Source organism: Pleurodeles waltl, chromosome 4_1 (genome assembly GCF_031143425.1).
Source record: "Pleurodeles waltl isolate 20211129_DDA chromosome 4_1, aPleWal1.hap1.20221129, whole genome shotgun sequence".
NCBI lineage: Eukaryota > Metazoa > Chordata > Amphibia > Caudata > Salamandridae > Pleurodeles > Pleurodeles waltl.
Genome location: NC_090442.1, coordinates 169058341 through 169079813, shown reverse-complemented (window position 1 = coordinate 169079813; position 21473 = coordinate 169058341). Strand labels below are relative to the sequence as shown.

General features: G+C 46.4%; 1 protein-coding gene across 2 annotated transcripts in view; it reads left to right on the top strand.

The window, feature by feature from the left end:
• Positions 1–21473, top strand: part of LOC138287510 (prostaglandin F synthase 1-like) — a 546660-nt gene that overhangs the window by 279119 nt on the left and 246068 nt on the right. For both annotated transcript variants that reach the window (XM_069227976.1, XM_069227977.1), the window contains one exon: positions 2506–2628. In XM_069227976.1, the coding sequence (XP_069084077.1) occupies positions 2506–2628 (123 nt within the window). The remainder of the gene's footprint in view (positions 1–2505; positions 2629–21473) is intronic.

The window sequence follows — 21473 nt, the reverse complement described above, 5'->3', positions numbered from 1 at the left end:
AGCTATGGAGCTACAATCACCTTGCTGATTGAAGTTTTCCTCTTCATTCATTCCCTAGGTGGCCATGCTGGTCTAGTTGTTCTTAATACTAATGCATTTTCAGCAGGCAACTATTTGTAACTATATGACAAACCAGTCTTATTTAGAGTACAATAGAAACTGCAAATCTGCCATTTTCTGGAGAAACACTCCAACTGTAAGTGAACACTCTATCCGATGTTAAGGGTCCAAGCAGGGGGAGAGGGGTGGTATTGACAAGTACTGGGTACAGGACAGTGTTATCAGACCTCATATCTTCTACAAAATTGATGTTGATACTAACCAATTTTTCAATGTTACTTTTTGCTAAAATGGTATAAAATGCACCACTTACAATGTATTTTGCCCACATAATCCTTGGAAAAGATTCCTCAGTCATGCCAACATATTTTAATCCATTCCAGTTACACCTTTACCTCTCCATTTAAAAGCACTTTATCAAATTGTCTTCAGGGAAGAATCTCCAAATTGACTCTAGAGTTGAATTAACACTCTATCAGATTTTGATCAATGTTACAGGCCCAAATGCTTTGATATTCACTATTTGCCACAACTGCTGACAAAACTAGTGAGGGATTACCTCTACCTCCCTGTAGAGTTATGTTTAAATTCTTTTCTGTTTACACTCACATTCTTAAAAAACATCGCTATTTGCCACACCTGTTGCCCAAAACTTGTCAAGAAAGTTTATTTTACTTGGCTCAGAGTTACCCCATAACAAAAAATGTGACTGAAAGAGCTGTGTGCTTTAAAAATCTCACTAGCATTTCAGCACCTATTCAAAAATGTGTGAAGATAGATACCCTTCCCCTTAAACTGTGCCTTCCAAAAATATACTCCTAGTTACAGCCCTGCTGAAAGTACGGCTTGATTTTGCTTTCATACTGCTACCCATGTGTTACTTCTGTGCACTACTTAAACTTGTGAATTTGTTTTCAATATACAAATGCGTCAGCATGTAATTAGATAGGTCAAGTGGCTGGAGATGTTGACTTTGGGTCCAGGGGATCCAGTTTAGTATCCCCCCTTGATGTACACGAAGATCGGCTCCTATTCCCCTGAGTAACACGCAGTGCTCCATTGCTTCCTAGCTAGCTAGCTATATAAATATAGGCCTGGGCGGAGTTTGCGGAGCTATGCAGAACTCTGCGAAGTGGCAAAAACTCTGACGTGCCATGCGGAGTTCCACGAGTGGAGGAGTTTGGGTAAGTTACACTGTTCACGCTGATTTTTAGGAGCAGGAGTTTCTCCTGTGCTGTCAAAACAGCGCAAACAGCATCACGCGGAGGGCCGGCGGGCACTAACTTATTTTCTACTTGAGCAACAGCTTCTTCAATGCAAGCTGCAGCTTTCTTGACACGAGTGGTTGTGACCTGCCATGACAACCCGCGTTCAGATATCTCGCTCACCAACTTAGTGGTTTCTCTCACTTGCCAACTTAACGTTGGTGAGCTGCCCGAGAGAAACAACGCTGCTCTGCGTCACTTTGCGGAGTTTTTCTTTGCCCACCCCTATATAAATACTAACACATATATAGCTTCTGTACTTCACTGCCTTTTACACAAATAATAGAAATGAATTCTGTTGTAGGGGCTGTCTTACCAGTGAGGTTTCCTGGTTTCCTGAGGCTGAACATTTAGGGGCCTATTTTTAACTGGTGTTACATCGCTCTTGCACCAAGCAATGTGGTGCATGTGTAACGCTTAACCCAAAATGTGATATATAAAGGCCAACTTGCATAACCCTGAATGGCTTTATAAATCTGGTGTAGTACAAATTGCTGCTTTGCGCTACTCTGCCCAAGGGAGGTGTTCCATGGGTGGTGCGTGGGTGTTGGATTTTGACACATTACCAGATTTACAGGAAGTGTTAGACCTTGGAGTGCGCCAAAATGATACGCCTTCCCAAGTCAGGCGTAACAAAGAGAAACATCTTTATTTCTCCTTGTTACTGCCTCTGTGTATGTGTGCTGCATTCTGCAGAATGCATAGAAAGGATAAAGTGCCTCAGAGGATTGTTTTTGTGCAGGAAGGTGCCCCTTCCTACACGAAAACAATCCTCCTTACAGCACAGGCACCTTGTACATTGGTGAAAGGGTTCTGGCATTGGCGCTAGGTAGCCAATACTGGGAAAAGAGAGAAAGGCGCCATATTCTTTTAAATATGGAGCATTCCTACCCTTTCTCTGTGACATATAAGTATGACCCTTAGTTTTTCAAGGCTCACTGTGCCACGGTTCTAAGCATCAATAATACAACACATTCTGGTCCTTCACAGGTGGCTAGATTCGACCCCATCCTGCATCCTACAAATACCTTGCAATGATCAGGACCCGAGGACTACTCTGTTAGTCTCAGGCAAACATAGATGCCTACATTTTTCACCATAAAAACCTCTACTTGTAGAGCATCACAGAGCCAGTGGATTTTCTCTATGAAATTAAGGCTATTTTTTCTTCTTCACCTAGGCCCTGGAAGCATGCAAAGATGCAGGCCTGGTCAAGTCTATCGGCGTGTCCAACTTCAATATCAAACAGCTTGAGCGGATCCTGACTAAACCTGGCCTCAAGCATAAGCCTGTGTGTAACCAGGTAAGTGGTTTCAGTGCTTAATTTGAGCAGATGGTTGCTGGTGGAGCCCATCGGCTCTTAATGTTGGAGACCAGCACTAATTTTGTCTCATGGGACATGTCCTGGGAGAAAAATGTACAAAAGGGAAGGCAGAAGGTAGATAAAGACAGAAAAAACAACATAAAGGTAGGAAACAAACACCTGAAGTGGTGAAATAAAGGGACAGGGAGTGTCTGGTAGTCAATTAAAGAGGCATGAGGTGAATTTCAGGCTTCTGAGAAGAGCTGGGCAAAAGTATAATTGTTTTACAAACTAAGCACTGCTTAGATTGTTGTAACCAGTTGGGCCCTAGCAGTATTGTGGTATCTCCCTGGTGGCATATTAGATAACAGTGATTGTGTGTTAATGTTGACAATATACTGATGATGGCACTCTTTGTCAATGTAGCCTTCCAGAACCATTTATCTCTCCAGGCATTTACTCTTGAATATTTAGAGGGGTTGCTCATTTAAGAACAGGCGAAGATCCTCGTCTCCTTCTTCCCAGTGTATAGATCTCTGCCTGCTTGTAGGATCGAGGTCAGGAAGCACAGTATCTAGAGGAGTACTCTAAATAGGGCATACCTGAAGCAGAGATTGTGGTGCCCTTGTACTGGACAGACAGTGGTGTAACACAAATGATGGGGCGCCCCTGCAGACTGTGATGAGGGCTGCCTGAGCCTCCCATAGCGCACAGAGGATTTGGACTTAAAGGGGGGACCCTGAGGGCTAGGAAGGTCACTGGAAGTGATGGGGGTCCCCCTTCAACGCAAGGGCCTGCATTATAACCCAATGGACAAGCCACCACTCATCAGGTGGTGCTGGCACAGTTGGCAGAGTGTGGTCCGTCACACATTCAGAGGATCCCTTATATCTAAACAGTGGTGCTGAAACAATTTTCAAGGTGGGGTTTTGCCATCATGGTGAAACAACCAAGCGTCACACAAAGAACAAGTGTAGCAAATGAGCCTGCACTATTAGACCTCTCAGCCTTGGGGTGGTCTTCTCCCCAACCTTTTGCCTTCCTCCTCCATTTTTCTGAAACTTGTTTTTTCCTGATATTAGGACTCTGCTGTAGGAAAGTCACTATTTTTTTACATAGTTATCCCCACTTTTTGCCTGTTATCTGTGTGCTTATACTGTTTTCACTGGGATTCTGCTAATCAGGACCCCAGTGATTGTGCTCTTGCCTCTAAATTTGGGTGCCTTGGTACCCTTTATGCAAAAGCAACTGATGATGGGCGGAATGCAGAGCAAATCGAAATTTACCCCCAGTCACAGATCTGGGGTTAATCCATCAGTTTTTTTGCTTGCCATGCCATTCCAGTTTGGACCCAACCATGTGAAAATCAGTCTTGACCCTGTTCTCCACAGGAATAGTCCAGCCCGAACTGCTAGGCCAGGTCCTCCCTGAGCCAGAAACAAGCATTCTGGGACCAGTTTCAGGGTATCTACTGCTACTGGATTCAAGCTAGCCTGGCTGATACCCTGCAACCAGTCCCAGGATGCTTGTTTCCGGTCCGGGGAGGATATGGCCTGGCAGTTCGGGCTGGACTGTTCCCATGGGGACCAGGGTCAAGACTGATTTGCATATGGCTGGGTCCATACTGGGGTGGCATGGTGAACAAAAGAATTGATGGATTAAACCCAGATCTGTGACTGGGGGTGAATGTTTGATTGATTCTGCATTCCATCCATCATTTGTGTTTATTTGCTTTTGTTGCCATAAGTGTGCCGGATATGCCCAGATGTGGGTCCCTGGCTCACTATGCCACTGGATTCAAGCTAGTCTGGCTGATGAAGGGTAATACCCTGAAAATGGTCCTAGGATGCTTGTTTCCGGTCCAGAGAGGATCTGGCCTGGCAGTTTGGGCTGGACTGTTCACATGGGGAATTGGGTATTTAACTTTTCGTTACTTGAGTCGAGAGCTGTCATAACAGCCGACCTGCAGGATCGAACTCCTAGGGTATTAAATTCTCCTTTCAGTAGTTCCCTTCTCTGGTTTCCCAGAGCTGGACAGATGCAAACCACATGGATTAGGGTCTCACTGGACTGATGGCATAGTCTGCATACCTTTGGTTGCAGCCCGGTCTCTCTTTTCCATTTTGGTAGGAAGTCAAGAGTTTGTATATCTCCCAGCCGTAAGAGGCTCTGTTTAGTTTTTCGGGCGAATGGGGCGGACAGGATACCTGATTCCTTGTCCAATGCCTGATTCCTTGTCCAATGCATATGAATTTAGGATTAGCCAGCCATATGATCGTTTCAATAGAATTCCCATATCTCCTCGTCGGCTTAGAATCCTCGCTGATTTGTTAACTGCTTTTCTGAAAGCTGGCGCCAGCAGTGAGCTGCCCCACAGGTCGCCCAGCTTCAGCAGGGCTATGCCGTTTTTCCTATAGCCCTTAAAGATATCATTGCCCCTCTTGAGATTGATTTCCTGCCAGACTAAGTTTGAGAAAGTCCCTTTAGGGGCTAAATGTAGTTTATAACAGCCCTTGACAAATAATGCTGGCCTTGCCCATGATTGCTTTATTAGTGAAAATCTCAATCTGACTTGGGCTGGAGAAGCCAATCTGGGTAGTTGAAAAACTTGTTTATATGATTTCACTAGTAGCTTATCTAGTATGGCCACCTCCGTCCATCTCATTATTTCTGACCCATATGCAAGAGTTGGAAGTAATTTTGCTCTCATAACCATGGTCGTCGGCTTTAAGGGGCGCCCAAGAATGGACTTTGTCAAGTTTCCAAAGGCCCGATTTAAAGCTTGTGCCTTCTGCCTAATTACTTTGTGGCCTGCAAATGTGCTTTTAGAGTCAATCTTAATCCCTAGGTATGTGCATGCTACTATCTCCTCAATATGCTGTCCATTCAAATACCATTTACGGTGTGATGTAGGTTTAAGATTTTAGATTTCCCATAATTTATCTCTAAATCATTAGCCAACACATATCCTCCTAGATTGTTCAGGAGTTTCTGTGGGCCTACTCTGGAATTACTGAGCAGCAGCAGGACATCAGCATAATGTAGGTTGGATATTTGACTATCCCCCAGGGTTGGTGGGTGAGCTGGCTGTTTATCCAGGGCTGGAAATAAATCCGCTATCTACAGGTTAAAAAGAAGCTGAGCTAGAACACAGACCAACAGGGGTTTTGATGGGTGTGGGTAAGTACGAGCCAACTCCCACTTTTTACCCAGGTGTTAGAATAGAGCATAATAATAGCATTCAGTAGATTCTCCGGCAACCCCCACTGCTGTAATTTTATCCATAGTTTGTCTCGTAGAACACAATCAAATGCAGCCTAAAAATCCACAAAGCACATGTAAAGGGGTATCCCTGTGGCCTTTGCTCTATTAATTACCAGACTTAATGCCATGAGGTTTGTTACCATGCCCTATTTTTTCGTGAAACCTGTTTGATAAATGGGGAGCCTTCCTTTGTCCACGGCCCACCGTACCAAGTGCTGCAGGATTCCTATGGAAAAGTATTTTAAGTCTGAATCCAAAAGGACGATTTGACAATAATTGGAAGGTAAGGAAACCTTCCCTCCCTTGTGAATGGGGTCGATTATTGAGTCCTTCCAACTGTCTGGGACAGAGCCTGTTGCTAGGATGTAATTGAACATTATGGTGAAGAAAGCCGCCCATCTTGAAGTAAATTGTGTAAATAGAGCCTGTGGAAGGCCATTAGGTCCAGGAGCGCAATCTCTGCATGTTTTTTCTATTATCTTGATTCTTTCAAGTGAACTAAAGGTAATTGGCTCCTGAAGCTCAGACCTATCCACAATCATCTCTCATTGAGATGAGTCAGTATCTGTTGATGTCAAATATCCCACCCATGCCTCCTCTGTGACGTTCGCGTTGTTCGCAGCTCTGGGGCCTTTTTTTTCCATGCTGTTAATCAAGCTCCAGAGCTGGCTAGTGTTTGCCAATGTCAATGCCTAATGTAATTTTGCCCATAATGTTTCCTGCTTTGATCTTTTAAAAAGCCAAATTTCCCTCTTTAGTAGGGTCCTTTCTTTCCTTAGGGTTTTTAGAATTGATCCATCAGTCGGATGATTCTGCAATTGTCTCAGAAGCCTATCCCCCCCGATTTCCTCTGTCGTATTGCCCCTGGCATGAGTATGCTATTTCTGTATCCCACGTGTGCCCCCTTAAACCTGCCCCTCACTGGAGACTGCTTAATAAGGCTTATAGTGAAGGACTCCCATATAGCAACTGCCATAAGTGGATCATTGGTCATGGCTTCCAATTTACACAACCGCTTCCTCTGCTTGAGCTGCGACCGAATGTGAGCTCCATCTTAATCGCTTTAGATTTTCAGAACGAAGCTCCCCTTTGAGGAGGTTTGTTTCTTCCTGGATAGGCACTTGAGTCTGGATTGTAATCATTTGCGGGTTATGATCACTTTCTGGGTGATCTTGGATTCTGAAATCCCTCACAAATTTAAATAGGGTGGCATTTACCAAGGTATAATCTAGGTATGAAACCACCTTTTCAGTGGCTCTTTTCCAGACCGGGGGTGAGTCTGATGGCAACCGCCCGTTTAATGCAAAGAAAGCTGTTAGCTCACAGCTCTTAATTAGCATATCGCCAATTTTATCTTTCTTTCTTCGGTGTGGTAGGTTTTGAATGGGCAGTGGAACCGCTAATTGTATGTGATCCTCACTTGGGATGTGGAATAGATTGAGATTAGATTGGGCTTCCAGCATTTTTCTTTTTGAGGTTAATGTACACGTTGATCAGGACCAAAGGTTCATGACTATTTTTTTCCCAGCCATCCAAGTGAACCCACTGGAAGGGCTGATCTCCCATCTGACCTCTGGACGGTTTCGCCCCAAGCATGGAATTGATATAGATTGACAAACCTCCTTTTGCCCTTCCAAACATGTTGTGTTTCACTGCAGGCTTATCAAATTCCTCATAACCAATTAGATGAAAGTTCGTAACTGCCCATGTCTCCTGCAGCATTACGATATCGAAAGTGCCCAGGAATTTGATAACCTCTGCGTCTTCCAGCTTCGACTTAAGGCCCCCTATATTCCATGACCAGATACCTAATGATAATACACTGGACTTTGTAAGTGCAGGGAAGCCATTCTACCTGTGAACTGGCCACAGGTCACTAACTATGGTCCAGCTACATAATGGTAACTCTGAACCTAGGCATGGTATCAAACATGTCAGAATCATACTCCAATACTAACTCCAGTATTGGTGGCATGATTTCCTGCACTCTGTGGGCTCCTTAGAGGACCCTCCAGTATTGCTCCTACCAGTCTTCCAGGGTTTGCCTTCTATCCTACTTCGGAGATGGTGAGCCCTTGCCTCTCTCTGCAGGACAGAATCCCTGTGCACCGTGACTCTTACAGCAACCAAGTCCTGCTGACTCCTGACCCAAGGGATCTTCAGGCTCCAAGTAGCCGTGGCATCCAGCACTTTATCCTTGCAAGGACAGTCTCCTGTCTGCTGCTCCGGCAACATGGGACTCCTGTCCAGGTGTGCTGATGGGGCCTCACTGCAACTTACTGTGCCTGCTGCCAGTGGGTTGTCTGTGGAGGTTATGGTTGCTTCTGCTGGCTCCCCTGACTGCTGAGGGTCAGCTCGGACTCCCCTCCAAAGGTTGAGTCCCCTGGACCTTGTTGGTCCTCTTCAGCTCTGCAAATCCGCTTCCAGATTTGCAATTGCCAAGGCTGGTTGGTGGTCCTCCTGGCCCCTGACCCATCTGCGAACCAGTGTGGGACAGCTTCTGCATGACTTCAGGGACTCCTCTGCAGCTCTTGGGCTCCACAGCTGACCTTCATCTTCCACCGTCAACCCAGATCTTCTTCCACAGAAGGTTGGGCAGTGGATCCTGCTCCACCTGGACTCTCCTGCATGGACTCGACTCTATCCCCTTCTTTTGCAGGTCCTCTTCATTTGGAATCCACCGTTGGGTTCCACTGGACTGGTCCTGTTCTTGCAAACTTCCTTTTCCAAGTATCCTTGTTGGTTTATGGGAAGACCAGGTAACTTACCTCTGCTCTCCTGGTCGCTGGGGGTCATCTAAGTACTCACCTCTGGGGGTTCCAAGTTCTCCCAGCTCCCTAATAACTACTCCACATCCTTGGGTGGGGGACCTAACTTCACATTCCACTATTTTAGCATACGGTTTGGCTCGCCATAGGGCCCCAGCTATTTTCTGCTATTTCACACCAATGCTTGTTGTTTTTGCTATGCTAATTACTAGTGCTTACCATGTGTATCTATAGTGTATACTTAATTACAGTTGGGGGTCTGCCTATAAGTCATCTAGTTCAGTGTTACTGTAATAAAGTACCTTTTTTGCAACACTGTGTGGTTCCTTACATGTGAGATAAGTTACTGTGTGACTACTGTGGTATTGCAAGTGCTTTACACTCCTCCCAGATATGTTTTGGCTGCTCACCACAGCTAACACTAGAGAGCTCTGGCTTCCTAGACACTTTTCACTAACTAATAGTGGTTGCCTGGACCTGGTATAAGGTGCAAACACCATAGGTGTCCACCACATCCGGACAGCTTCCTACACTGCAGACTTTACAACTTTACTTTACTAATCAGTGCTAAAGTGCTTGTGCTCTCTCCTCTAAAACATAGTAACATTGGCTTCTCCCCAATAGGCATGTATTGGCTCATCCCTAATTGGCATACTTAATTTACTTATAAGTCCCTACTAAAGTGTGCTATATGTACCTAGGGCATGTAAATTAAATGCTGCTACTGGGCCTGTAGCACTGGTTGTGCCACCTACTGAAGTAGGCCTTTAAACTTGCTTCAGGCCTGCCAATGCAGAGCCTACTTGTGAAGATTATACTGCCATTTTGACCTGCCAAAATAACTCTTTTGCCAGGACCAAACCTTCTTTTTTCGGTTTATCTCTGTTTATTGTTTTTAGCCAGACAAAAGTACAACAAATCCCACCTACATCCACTGGCTGGTGGAAACAAAGAAAACAATAACACCACTGAATAACGTAGTCAAAAGGGTTGAGGATAAAGGAAGGGATGGGCAAGGAGGAGGAGGGACAGGCTCAATAGATCCAAGAGTTACGTGATAGGTCACCCAAATTGAGCAAATCTGGAAGGGATCAGCTGCTTGGGGGGGGGGTGGTTCAGTGCATGAGTTACAGTATGCAAACATAGATGGGGCATGTTAACTCTTGAAAATCACCCGATAAGAACTGTATAAAGGGACCCCAAGTTTTATCGAATTGTCGTAGGGTGTGGTTAGCCGCTGCAGTAAGTTTCTCTATCCCAAGGAGCTCCCACAGTTTGTAAAGCCAATCTAGGTGTGTTGGTACAGCATCAGTACCCCAGTGGGACAGCAGCACCTGTTTAGCTGCATCTAGAGCCAATGTAATAGCCCACCCTCTTTCAAAACATTTGGGAGGCCTAACAGTATATAGCTAGGAAATTGAGGTAATTCATTGTCATACATTTTATCAACATCTGCAAGGACATACGGCCAGAACTTCTATATTTTGGGACAGTTCCAGAGAAGATGTGTTAAAGTACCAACTTGGCCACAGTGTCTTCAACAATTAGGATCCCCACCCAGCATCCATCTGGCCACCTCAGTTGGTGTGCAATACCATAAGTGAGCTATTTTTAGCAATATTTGCTTACGTGCCGTACTGCAGGCTGAGGCACATGCTCGATGCACAATGTCCTGCCATTCCCATGGGGTGGATACTCATTCACATTCCTGCTCCCATCTCTGTTGTGCTGGAGTTTTGGTACGATTGGTAGGGTTGAATAGAAATGTATAAATATCCAATAGAATTTGTTTGTCTGACTGGAGTGAAAGGAGCCATTTTTCAAAGGGCGTTAGAGGCCAGCTGGCATGAGTTTGCATCTGGGGCTGCATCACTCAATAACAAAGGTAATGTATTGCCAGTATGCCGAGGAGGGAAGACACAGTCAGTCCAGAGCTGAGCGAAGTCCATGATCCCCTGCAGATCAAAGAGGTCTCCCACCCTCTTACAGCTGTCTTCCTGACAACACAGGAATGCATTCCTCTGGGCTGCCAGGAGAAAGTCCTGGTTACCCAGTAGCAGAGTTAAGGAGGAAACACGGGACAAGAGGAGGTGTCGTTCCTGCACCTTATCTCACACCCCTATTGTAGCTCTAACCACTAGGGAGAGGTCTGCTTCCAGTGGGCGATGTAATTTAAGAAGCCTCTGGATTTTCCAGATATATATCCAGACGACAGACTTATCTATGAAGCACCAGTTTTTTTCAGTGCTCACCCTGGTTCACTCCACCATGTACCTGAGTTGAGTGGCTTGATGGCACCTCAATAAGTTCGGCACACCCAGACCCCCCTCTGCCTGACTCAAGTATGTCTGTTTCTGCACTATTTATTCTTGCCTTTTTATAGGCTTATATGGAATTTTTTAGCAGGTGTTGTAATTTGTCTAGGACCTGCGCAGGTGGTTGTAGCGGTAAGGTCATCTTAACCACAGGCAAGTGCCAAACCATGACAAGGTATATTTCTTCCAGGCGGATAAGTCTGTTCTAGCTTTAGAGAGAAGCAAAGCATAAATGTCCTGGGCAGTGCACCCAAGGGTAAAATAAATTCAGAGTTATAGGTATTCCACTCCATGGGAGGTCCAGTCAAACGGAAAGAGACTCTCCAGGGCTGCCTGATCCACTGTCGGGATTGTTATATTAAGTGTCTGTGTTTTATGACAATTAATTTTAAAGCCTCATGAACACCCAAAATCCTCCATCTCGCCCATAAAGTGTGACAAGGAAGCAAGTGGTTGCGTCACTAGGACCATCACATCGTCAGCATCTATGGCTAACTTGTGGTCTCTTTCTCCCATTAGTATGCCCGTTATATGTGTTGCCACACTTTTTCGATGAAAGATTCCATATAGAGGGCAAATAGAAGCAGGGACAGCAGACATCCCTGATGTGTGCCCCGATCTATCTCAAAGGGCTAGGACAGTAGAACATTGACCCTGACCTGTGCTTGAGGGTGGTCGTAACTACAGCCAACCCATCATCTGAACCGCAGATGAAGCCCAAACCCGGTAAGGACTCGCTGGAGGTATGGCTAATAGATGAGGTTGAAAGCCTTTTGGGCATCAATTGACAGAAGCAGCATGGGCAAGCGCGCTTGGTGTGCCTTATCTAAATGATGGCAGAGGCAGTTGGTGTTGTCACTACTACCCTTTCAGGTACAATACTGGACTGGCCTGGGTCAATGCGACCTTGCATATATGGGGCTAGGCGAGGCACCTGTATACTAGTGAAATCTTTTACATTCGCATTTAGTAGAGATATAGGCTGGTATGACAGGCAGTGCACTGGTTCCTTACCGGGCTTAGGGAGAACGATTGTGATGGCCAATTTCATGGTGTATGTAAGAGTACCCATATTGCTAAAAGAGTTAAATAGGTGAGCCCGGAGCAGGCCGAGGATGGTCTCAAAGGTTTTATAGAAATCACAAGTAAACCCATCTTGACCAGGTGCCTTTCCCATTGGCATGCGTTACAAAGGCGCTAGTACCTTGGTCTGTTGTATGTTCTTGTCCAATTTGGAAGATTCACCTTATGAGAGCCGAGCAACATGCACCTCGGCTAGGTTCTCCTCAGTTGCCCTTGTGTCTAGCAAATCTGCTGAGTATAGAGAGGAGTAAAAAGGTTCACCTTCATGTCAGATTTGTTTCATTCTGATGGACATGAGTGCCCTGCAGGCCTTCTATTTCTGGTATCCTTTGCTGTAAAATGTGTGCCCAAAGCCACTGCGCAAGTAGACGGCCTGCTTTATTCCCCCGGCACAATATTTTTGTTTTGTCCATAGGAGTGTATATTTTGCCCTGTCTAGATCCAAGGCATTCAGTTGTTTACGAGCTGTTGTCAGTTGATGGTGTGTTTTAGGAGCGCCTGTATGAATGTGAGCATCCTCTAGATCCTTTACAGCCTGTTCCAATTGGGCCCACTGGTCCTGTCAGAAACAATGCAAACCATTTGAGGGTGTTCTCTTGTATGCCGATGTTGTGGCGTCTGTTTATGAGGGTGTGGTGGGAGATGTGTGGTATGTGACTGAGAGGTCAAGGAGGGTCAGGGCAATGGTCTCCCTATGATCAAGGAGAGCTCTGATGTCATCCGGGAGTTATCAAGCAGGTTGCTTTGTTCTAGGTATTCAGTGATCTGTTGATTTATGGCCTTCTCAAGAACTTTGGCAGGGTAAGGGAGCAGACAGATTGGTTTAAAATTTTTGAGTTCACTGGGGTTGGCAGAAGGTTTCTTTAGGAGGGGTCTGATTTCTTCGTTTTTCCATTTGTCTGGGAAGACTGCTGTGACAATGGAGGTGTTGAGGATGCTGGTGAGTTGGGAGCATATGTGACTGGTTCAGAGGTTGAACAGATGGTGGGGAATGGGTCGGTGGGAGCTCCGGAGTGGATGGTGGACTGCGTGGTGAGCGGTGATCAGGCTGGTGTGCGCTGGTTGGTTGAGGCCATTGAGGTGGAGGACTGAGTCGAAAGAGTGTGTCACAGAGTTCTTGGAAAGGGTGGATAGTGTTCTCTGTGGCAGCTAGGTAGGAGTATTCTTTGACTAATCTGATTAGTACTTTCATGTGGTTGGTGGCTGGGTCAATGCTGCCTGTGATGGCTGCTCTCTTGGCTTCCTTGATTTGGCGGTGGTAGTTGCTGAGGGCTGCTTTGTAAATGGCTCTGTCAGAAAGGTTCTTTGTGGATCTCCATTGCTTCTTGAGTTGGTAGCAGCTGCACTTGGAGGCTCTTAGCTCTGGGGTGTACCAGCAAGCCTGTCCTGAGGTTTTGTTGAATCTGGCCAACTTCAGCCGGGCGACTGATGGTGTTTTCGGTTATCCAGGTGGAGAAGCTCTGGACACCTTGTCAGAGGTCTGGTGCAGCCTTGGATTGGGAGATGCCAGGGGCCTGGGTCCACTGTGTCTCTGTAACCTTGCCCCATTGCCGGTGGTTGGAGCTGTGGCACTTGATGATGGTCTGCTATGTAGGAGGCTGGCCTGGCTTATAGTGAGTACCAATGGTACTTACACCTTGTGCCAGGTACAGTTATCCCTTATTAGTAGATTGGTAGTGTTCTAGCAGCTTAGGCTGATAGAGGTAGCTATAGCAGAGCAGCCAAGGCTGAACTAGGAGACATGCAAAGCTCCTACTATACCACTTATATCATATAGGTACTATATCATTGTAGGAAAGTACCATCTTGCCTGGCATGTTACCCCCATTTTTCACTGTATATATGTTGTTTTAGTTGTATGTGTCACTGGGACCCTGCCAGCCAGGGCCCCACTGCTCATAAGTGTGCCTGACTGTGTTACCTGTGTTATGACTAACTGTCTCACTGAGGCTCTGCTATCCAGAACCTCAGTGGTTATGCTCTCTCATTTCTTTCAAATTGTCACTAACAGGCTAGTGACCAATTTTACCAATTTACATTGGCTTACTGGAACACCCTTATAATTCCCTAGTATATGGTACTGAGGTACCCAGGGTATTGGGGTTCCAGGAGATCCCTATGGGCTGCAGTATTTCTTTTGCCACCCATAGGGAGCTCTGACAATTCTTACACAGGCCTGCCACTGCAGCCTGAGTGAAATAACGTCCACGTTATTTCACAGCCATTTACCACTGCACTTAAGTAACTTATAAGTCACCTATATGTCTAACCTTTACCTGGTAAAGGTTAGGTGCAAAGTTACTTAGTGTGAGGGCACCCTGGCACTAGCCAAGGTGCCCCCACATGGTTCAGGGCAAATTCCCCGGACTTTGTGAGTGCGGGGACACCATTACACGCGTGCACTACACATAGGTCATTACCTATGTGTAGCTTCACAATGGTAACTCCGAATATGGCCATGTAACATGTCTATGATCATGGAATTGCCCCCTCTATGCCATCCTGGCATAGTTGGCACAATCCCATGATCCCAGTGGTCTGTAGCACAGACCCTGGTACTGCCAAACTGCCTTTTCAGGGGTTTCACTGCAGCTGCTGCTGCTGCCAACCCCTCAGACAGGTTTCTGCCCTCCTGGGGTCCAGCCAGGCCTGGCCCAGGATGGCAGCACAAAGGACTTAATCTGAGAGAGGGTGTTACACCCTCTCCCTTTGGAAAATGGAGTGAAGGCAGGGGAGGAGTAGCCTCCCCCAGCCTCTGGAAATGCTTTCATGGGCACAGATGGTGCCCATTTCTGCATAAGCCAGTCTACACCGGTTCAGGTTCACCCCTTAGCCCTGCTCTGGCGCGAAACTGGACAAAGGAAAGGGGAGTGACCACTCCCCTGACCTGCACCTCCCCTGGGAGGTGTCCAGAGCTCCTCCAGTGTGCTCCAGGCCTCTGCCATCTTGGAAACAGAGGTGCTGCTGGCACACTGGACTGCTCTGAGTGGCCAGGGCCAGCAGGTGACGTCAGAGACTCCTTCTGATAGGCTCCTTTAGGTGTTGCTAGCCTATCCTCTCTCCTAATTAGCCAAACCCTCTTTTCTGGCTATTTATGGGTCTCTGCTTTGGGGAATTCCTTAGATAACGAATGCAAGAGCTCATCATTGTTCCTCTGCATCTCTCTCTTCACCTTCTGCCAAGGAATCGACTGCTGACCGCGCTGGAAGCCTGCAAAACTGCAACAAAGTAGCAAAGACGACTACTGCAACTCTGTAACGCTGATCCTGCCGCCTTCTCGACTGTTTTCCTGGTGGTGCATGCTGTGGGGGTAGTCTGCCTCCTCTCTGCACTAGAAGCTCCAAAGAAATCTCCCGTGGGTCGACGGAATCTTCCCCCTGCTACCGCAGGCACCAAAGAACTGCATCACTGGTCCCCTGGGTCTCCTCTCAGCATGACGAGCGAGGTCCCTTGAATCCAGCAACTGTGTCCAAGTGACTCCCACAGTCCAGTGACTCTTCAGTCCAAGTTTGGTGGATGTAAGTCCTTGCCTCCTCACGCCAGACTGCATTGCTGGGAACCGCGACTTTTGCAGCTACTCCGGCCTCTGTGCACTTCCGGCGGAAATCCTTTGTGCACAGCCAAGCCTGGATCCACGGCACTCTAACCTGCATTGCACGACTTTCTAAGTTGGTCTCCGGCGACGTGGGACTCCTTTGTGCAACTTCGGGTGAGCACCGTTTTACTCCTCTTCGTAGTGCCTGTTCTGGCACTTCTGCGGGTGCTGCCTGCTTCTGAGAGGGCTCCTTGTCTTGCTCGACACCCCCTCTGTCCCCAGACGCAATTGGCGATATCCTGGTCCCTTCTGGGCCACAGCAGCATCCAAAAACCCTAACTGCACAATTTGCAGCTAGCAAGGCTTGTTGGTGGTCTTTCGGCGGGAAAATACTTCTGCACGACTCTCCACGGCGTGGGGGATACATCATTTAAAAGGGAAGTCTCTAGCCCTTGTCGTTCCTGCAGAATCCACAGCTTCTACTGTCCAGTAGCAGCTTCTTTGCACCCACAGCTGGCATTTCCTGGGCATCTGCCCATCTCCGACTTGCTTGTGACTTTTGGACTTGGTCCCCTTGTTCAACAGGTACCCTCGACTGGAAATCCATCGTTGTTGCATTGCTGCTTTGTGTCTTCCCTGCAGAATTCCCCTATCACGACTTCTATGTCCTTTGGGGAACTTTAGTGCATTTTGCACTTACTTTTCAGGGTCTTGGGGTGGGCTATTTTTCTAACCCTCACTATTTTCTAATAGTCCCAGCGACCCTCTACAAGGTCACATAGGTTTGGGGTCCATTCGTGGTTCGCATTCCACTTTTGGAGTATATGGTTTGTGTTGCCCCTATCCCTATGTGTCCCCATTGCATCCTATTGTAACTATACATTGTTTGCACTGTTTTCTAAGACTATACTGCATATTTTTGGTATTGTGTACATATATCTTGTGTATATTTGCTATCCTCATACTGAGGGTACACTCTGAGATACTTTGGCATATTGTCATAAAAATAAAGTACCTTTATTTTTAGTATATCTGTGTATTGTGTTTTCTTATGATATTGTGCAAGTGATACTAGTGGTACTGTAGGAGCTTCACTCGTCTCCTAGTTCAGCCTAAGCTGCTCTGCTAAGCGACCATTATCTATCAGCCTATGCTGCTAGACACCCTATACACTAATAAGGGATAACTGGGCCTGGTGCAAGGTGTAAGTACCCCTTGGTACTCACTACAAGCCAGTCCAGCCTCCTACATTGGTTGTGCAGCGGTGGGATAAGTGCTTTGAGACTACTTACCACTCTTGTCATTGTACTTTTCATAAGAGAAAAATATACAAAACAAGTTCAGTGTGTGTACACATAACTAAAAAGTTTTGCATTTCCTCTTGTCACTCTTTTCTAAGTGCTGAAAAGTACTTCTAAAGTTCTTTAAAAGTTTTAAAAGTTTTTTTCTGTCTTTCCAAAAGTTCTGAAAAACCTTTTCTTCACTTTTTCTATCACTTGAACTCTTTCTAAAATGTCTGGCACAGGCCAAAATGTTGATCTGTCCAAACTTGCATATGATTACCTTAGCTGGAAAGGAGCGAGGAGTCTCTGTGTAGAAAGAGGTTTGAGTGTAGGGAAGAATCCTTCTTTGGAATTGTTGCTTAACATGCTTAGAGAACAAGATAAGGCCAGAAGGGCGCCATCTGTTGAAAAAGTAGCTAATGGTTCCCAATCTGATCCAGGGACTCCCCTAGGGAAAGATTCAGGAAATAAACTTCCTAGCCTGCCCATTACTAGACAGCCTAGCATAGATGGTACTGATGTAGAGTTACACCACACAGGAAGTGTTGTCTCACATCATAGCAAGAGTATTCCTTCTCACCACAGTAGAAGTGATGTTTCTGTTAACCAAGCTATTAGGGTGCCTTCTGTAAGGGACAGGTCTCCTTCTGTCCATTCTCACCATACTTCTGTTTCAAGGCATGTCCCTCCCACCCACCCTGATGACAGAATGTTAGAAAGGGAGCTCAATAGATTGAGAGTGGAACAAACCGACTGAAGCTCAAGAAGCAACAGCTGGATTTGGATAGACAGACCTTAGAAGTAGAGAAGGAAAGACAGAAGTTGGGTTTAGAAACCCATGGTGGCAGCAGCAGTATTCCCCATAGTCATCCTGCAAAAGAGCATGATTCCAGGAATCTGCACAAGATAGTTCCCCCTTATAAGGAGGGAGATGATATTAACAAGTGATTTGCTGCACTTGAGAGGGCCTGTGCTGTACAGGATGTCCTTCAAAGGCAGTGGGCTGCTATCCTATGGCTATCATTTAGTAGAAAAGGTAGGGATAGGCTCCTTACTGTGAAAGAAAATGAAGCCAATGATTACAAAGTTCTTAAGAATGCACTCCTGTATGGTTATGGCTTAACCACTGAACAGTACAGGATAAAGTTCAGAGGGACCAAAAAGGAGTCTTCACAAGACTGGGTTGATTTCATTGACCATTCAGTGAAGGCCTTGGAGGGGTGGTTACATGGCAGTAAAGTTACTGATTATGACAGCCTGTATAACTTGATCCTGAGAGAGCATATTCTTAATAATTGTGTGTCTGATTTGTTGCACCAGTACTTGGTGGACTCTGATCTGACCTCTCCCCAAGAATTGGGAAAGAAGGCAGACAAATGGGTCAGAACAAGGGTGAACAGAAAAGTTCATACAGGGGGTTACAAAGATGGCAATAAGAAGAAGGATGGTAAGTCTTCTGACAAGGGTGGGGACAAATCTAAAAATGAGTCTTCATCAGGCCCACAAAAACACTCTGGTGGGGGTGGTGTGTCCAAATCCTCTTCAAATCAAAACAAAGAAAAGAAACCATGGTGCTATTTATGTAAAATAAAAGGCCATTGGACAACAGATCCCAGTTGTCCAAAGAAAAGCACCAAGCCTCCTACCACTACAACCCCTACTGCTACACCTAGTGTCCCTACTAATAGCACTGGTGGTGGGAGCAAAACTACTAATAGCCAATCTAAGGGAGTAGCTGGGCTCACCTTTGGTAACTTAGTTGGGGTTGGTCTGATTAGGGAGACCACAGAGGCTGTGTTAGTCTCTGAGGGGGCTATTGATTTAGCCACCTTGGTTGCTTGTTCCCTTAACATGGATAAGTACAAGCAACTACCCCTAATAAATGGTGTTGAGGTTCAGGCCTACAGGGACACAGGTGCCAGTGTCACAGTGGTGATAGATAAACTGGTCCACCCTGAACAACACCTACTTGGTCACCAGTACCAAGTAACCGATGCTCACAACAACACCCTTAGCCACCCCATGGCTGTTGTAAATCTCAACTGGGGGGGGTGGGTTACTGGCCCAAAGAAAGTTGTGGTTGCCTCATATTTACCTGTAGACTGTCTATTAGGGAATGATTTAGAGACATCAGCTTGGGCAGAAGTGGAGTTGGAGGCTCATGCAGCAATGCTGGGCATTCTAGGGCATATTTTTGCTTTGACAAGGGCTCAGGCCAAAAAGCAAAAAGAACAGGGTGGCTTGGATCCTGGAACAATGGACCAAGTGCTCCCTAAAGCTAGGGCTAGTAAAATTAAAGCACTACCTACTATCCGTCCCTCTACAGTGGATTCTACTTCTGAGGAAGAAGAATTTCCACCCTGTGCAGAACCTACACCAGAGGAGCTGGAAGCAGACACTGCTGAGCTTTTGGGTGAAGGGGGGCCTGCCAGGGAGGAGCTGAGTGTGGCACAGCAGTCCTGTCCCACACTAGAGGGTCTAAGACAGCAAGCTGTCAAACAAGCAAATGGGGATGTCAGTGACTCTCACAGAGTTTACTGGGAGGACAACCTCTTGTACACTAGGCAAGGGATCCTAAACCTGGAGCTGCCAGGAGATTGGTGATTCCTCAGGAGTACAGAAAGTTCCTCCTAACTCTTGCTCACGACATTCCCCTTGCTGGATATTTGGGGCAAATGAAAACTTGGGACAGGCTTGTTCCCTTGTTCCATTGGCCTAGAATGTCTGAGGACACAAAAGATTTTTGTAAGTCCTGTGAAACCTGTCAAGCCAGTGGCAAGACAGGTGGCACTCCAAAGGCACCCCTTACTCCACTGCCTGTGGTTGGGGTTCCCTTTGAAAGGGTAGGGGTTGACATAGTTGGCCCCCTTGACCCTCCTACTGCTTCAGGCAATAGGTTTATCTTGGTGGTAGTGGACCATGCCACCAGATATCCTGAATCAATTCCTCTAAGGACCACTACAGCTCCTGCAGTGGCAAAGGCCCTCCTGGGAATCTTTTCCAGGACGGGCTTCCCAAAAGAGGTAGTTTCAGACAGAGGAAGCAATTTCATGTCTGCTTACTTAAAGGCCATGTGGAAGGAGTGTGGGGTGACATACAAGTTCACCACACCCTATCATCCACAAACAAATGGACTGGTGGAGAGATTTAACAAAACTCTCAAATGCATGATTATGGGTCTCCCTGAAAAACTCCGCAGGAGATGGGATATCCTGTTACCATGCCCCCTTTTTTCCTACAGGGAGGTACCCCAGAAAGGAGTGGGCTTCAGCCCCTTTGAGCTCCTCTTTGGACACCCTGTTAGGGGTCCACTAACACTTGTCAAGGAGGGTTGGGAACAACCTTTAAAAGCTCCAAAGCAAGATATTGTGGATTATGTACTTGGCCTCAGATCAAGGATGGCTGAGTACATGAAAAAGGCCAGTAAAAACCTTCAGGCCAGCCAAGAGCTCCAGAAGCAATGGCATGACCAGAAGGCTGTTTTGGTTCAGTACCAACCAGGGCAGTAAGTGTGGGTCTTGGAGCCTGTGGCCCCAAGAGCACTCCAAGATAAATGAAGTGGACCCCACACAATTGTTGAGAAAAAGGGTGAAGTCACCTACTTAGTTGACTTAGGCACTGCCAGGAGTCCCCTTAGGGTGCTCCATGTCAATCGCCTGAAACCCTACTATGACAGGGCTGATCTCACTCTGGCTCATGGCAACTGATGAGGGACAGGAAGAAGACAGTGATCCTCTACCTGATCTCTTCTCTTCCACAGAACAAGATGCTCTGGTGGAAGGTGTTGTACTGGCAGATTGTCTGACTGCTGAGCAGAAAGACCACTGCATAAATCTCCTGGGTCAGTTTTCTGAACTCTTCTCTACTGTGCCAGGTACCACTTCTTGGTGTGAGCACACTATAGACACTGGAGACAGCTTGCCTGTCAAAAGTAAGATCTATAGGCAGCCTGACCATGTCAGAGACTGCATAAAGCAAGAGGTGCAGAAAATGTTAGAACTGGGAGTGGTCGAGCACTCTGAAAGTCCATGGGCCTCTCCTGTGGTACTTGTACCAAAACCTCATTCCAAGGATGGAAAGAAGGAAATGCGGTTTTGTGTAGACTACAGAGGTCTCAGCCAGGTAACCAAAACTGATGCTCACCCTATACCCAGGGCAGATGAGCTCATAGATACACTGGCATCTGCCAAGTATCTAAGCACTTTTGATTTGACTGCAGGGTATTGGCAGATCAAATTATCAGAAGATGCTAAAGCTAAAACTGCATTTTCAACCATTGGAGGCCATTACCAATTCACAGTAATGCCTTTTGGATTGACAAATGCACCTACCACTTTTCAAAGGTCGGTGAATACAGTCCTGCAAGGGCTGGAAGCTTTCAGTGCAGCATATTTGGACGATATAGCTGTCTTTAGCTCCAGCTGGGATGATCACCTGGTCCACCTATGGAAAGTTTTGGAGGCCCTGCAAAAGGCAGGCCTCACTATCAAGGCTTCAAAGTACCAGATAGGGCAGGGGAAGGTGGTTTATCTGGGACACCTGGTTGGTGGGGAACAGATTGCACCACTTCAGGGGAAAATCCAAACAATTATTGATT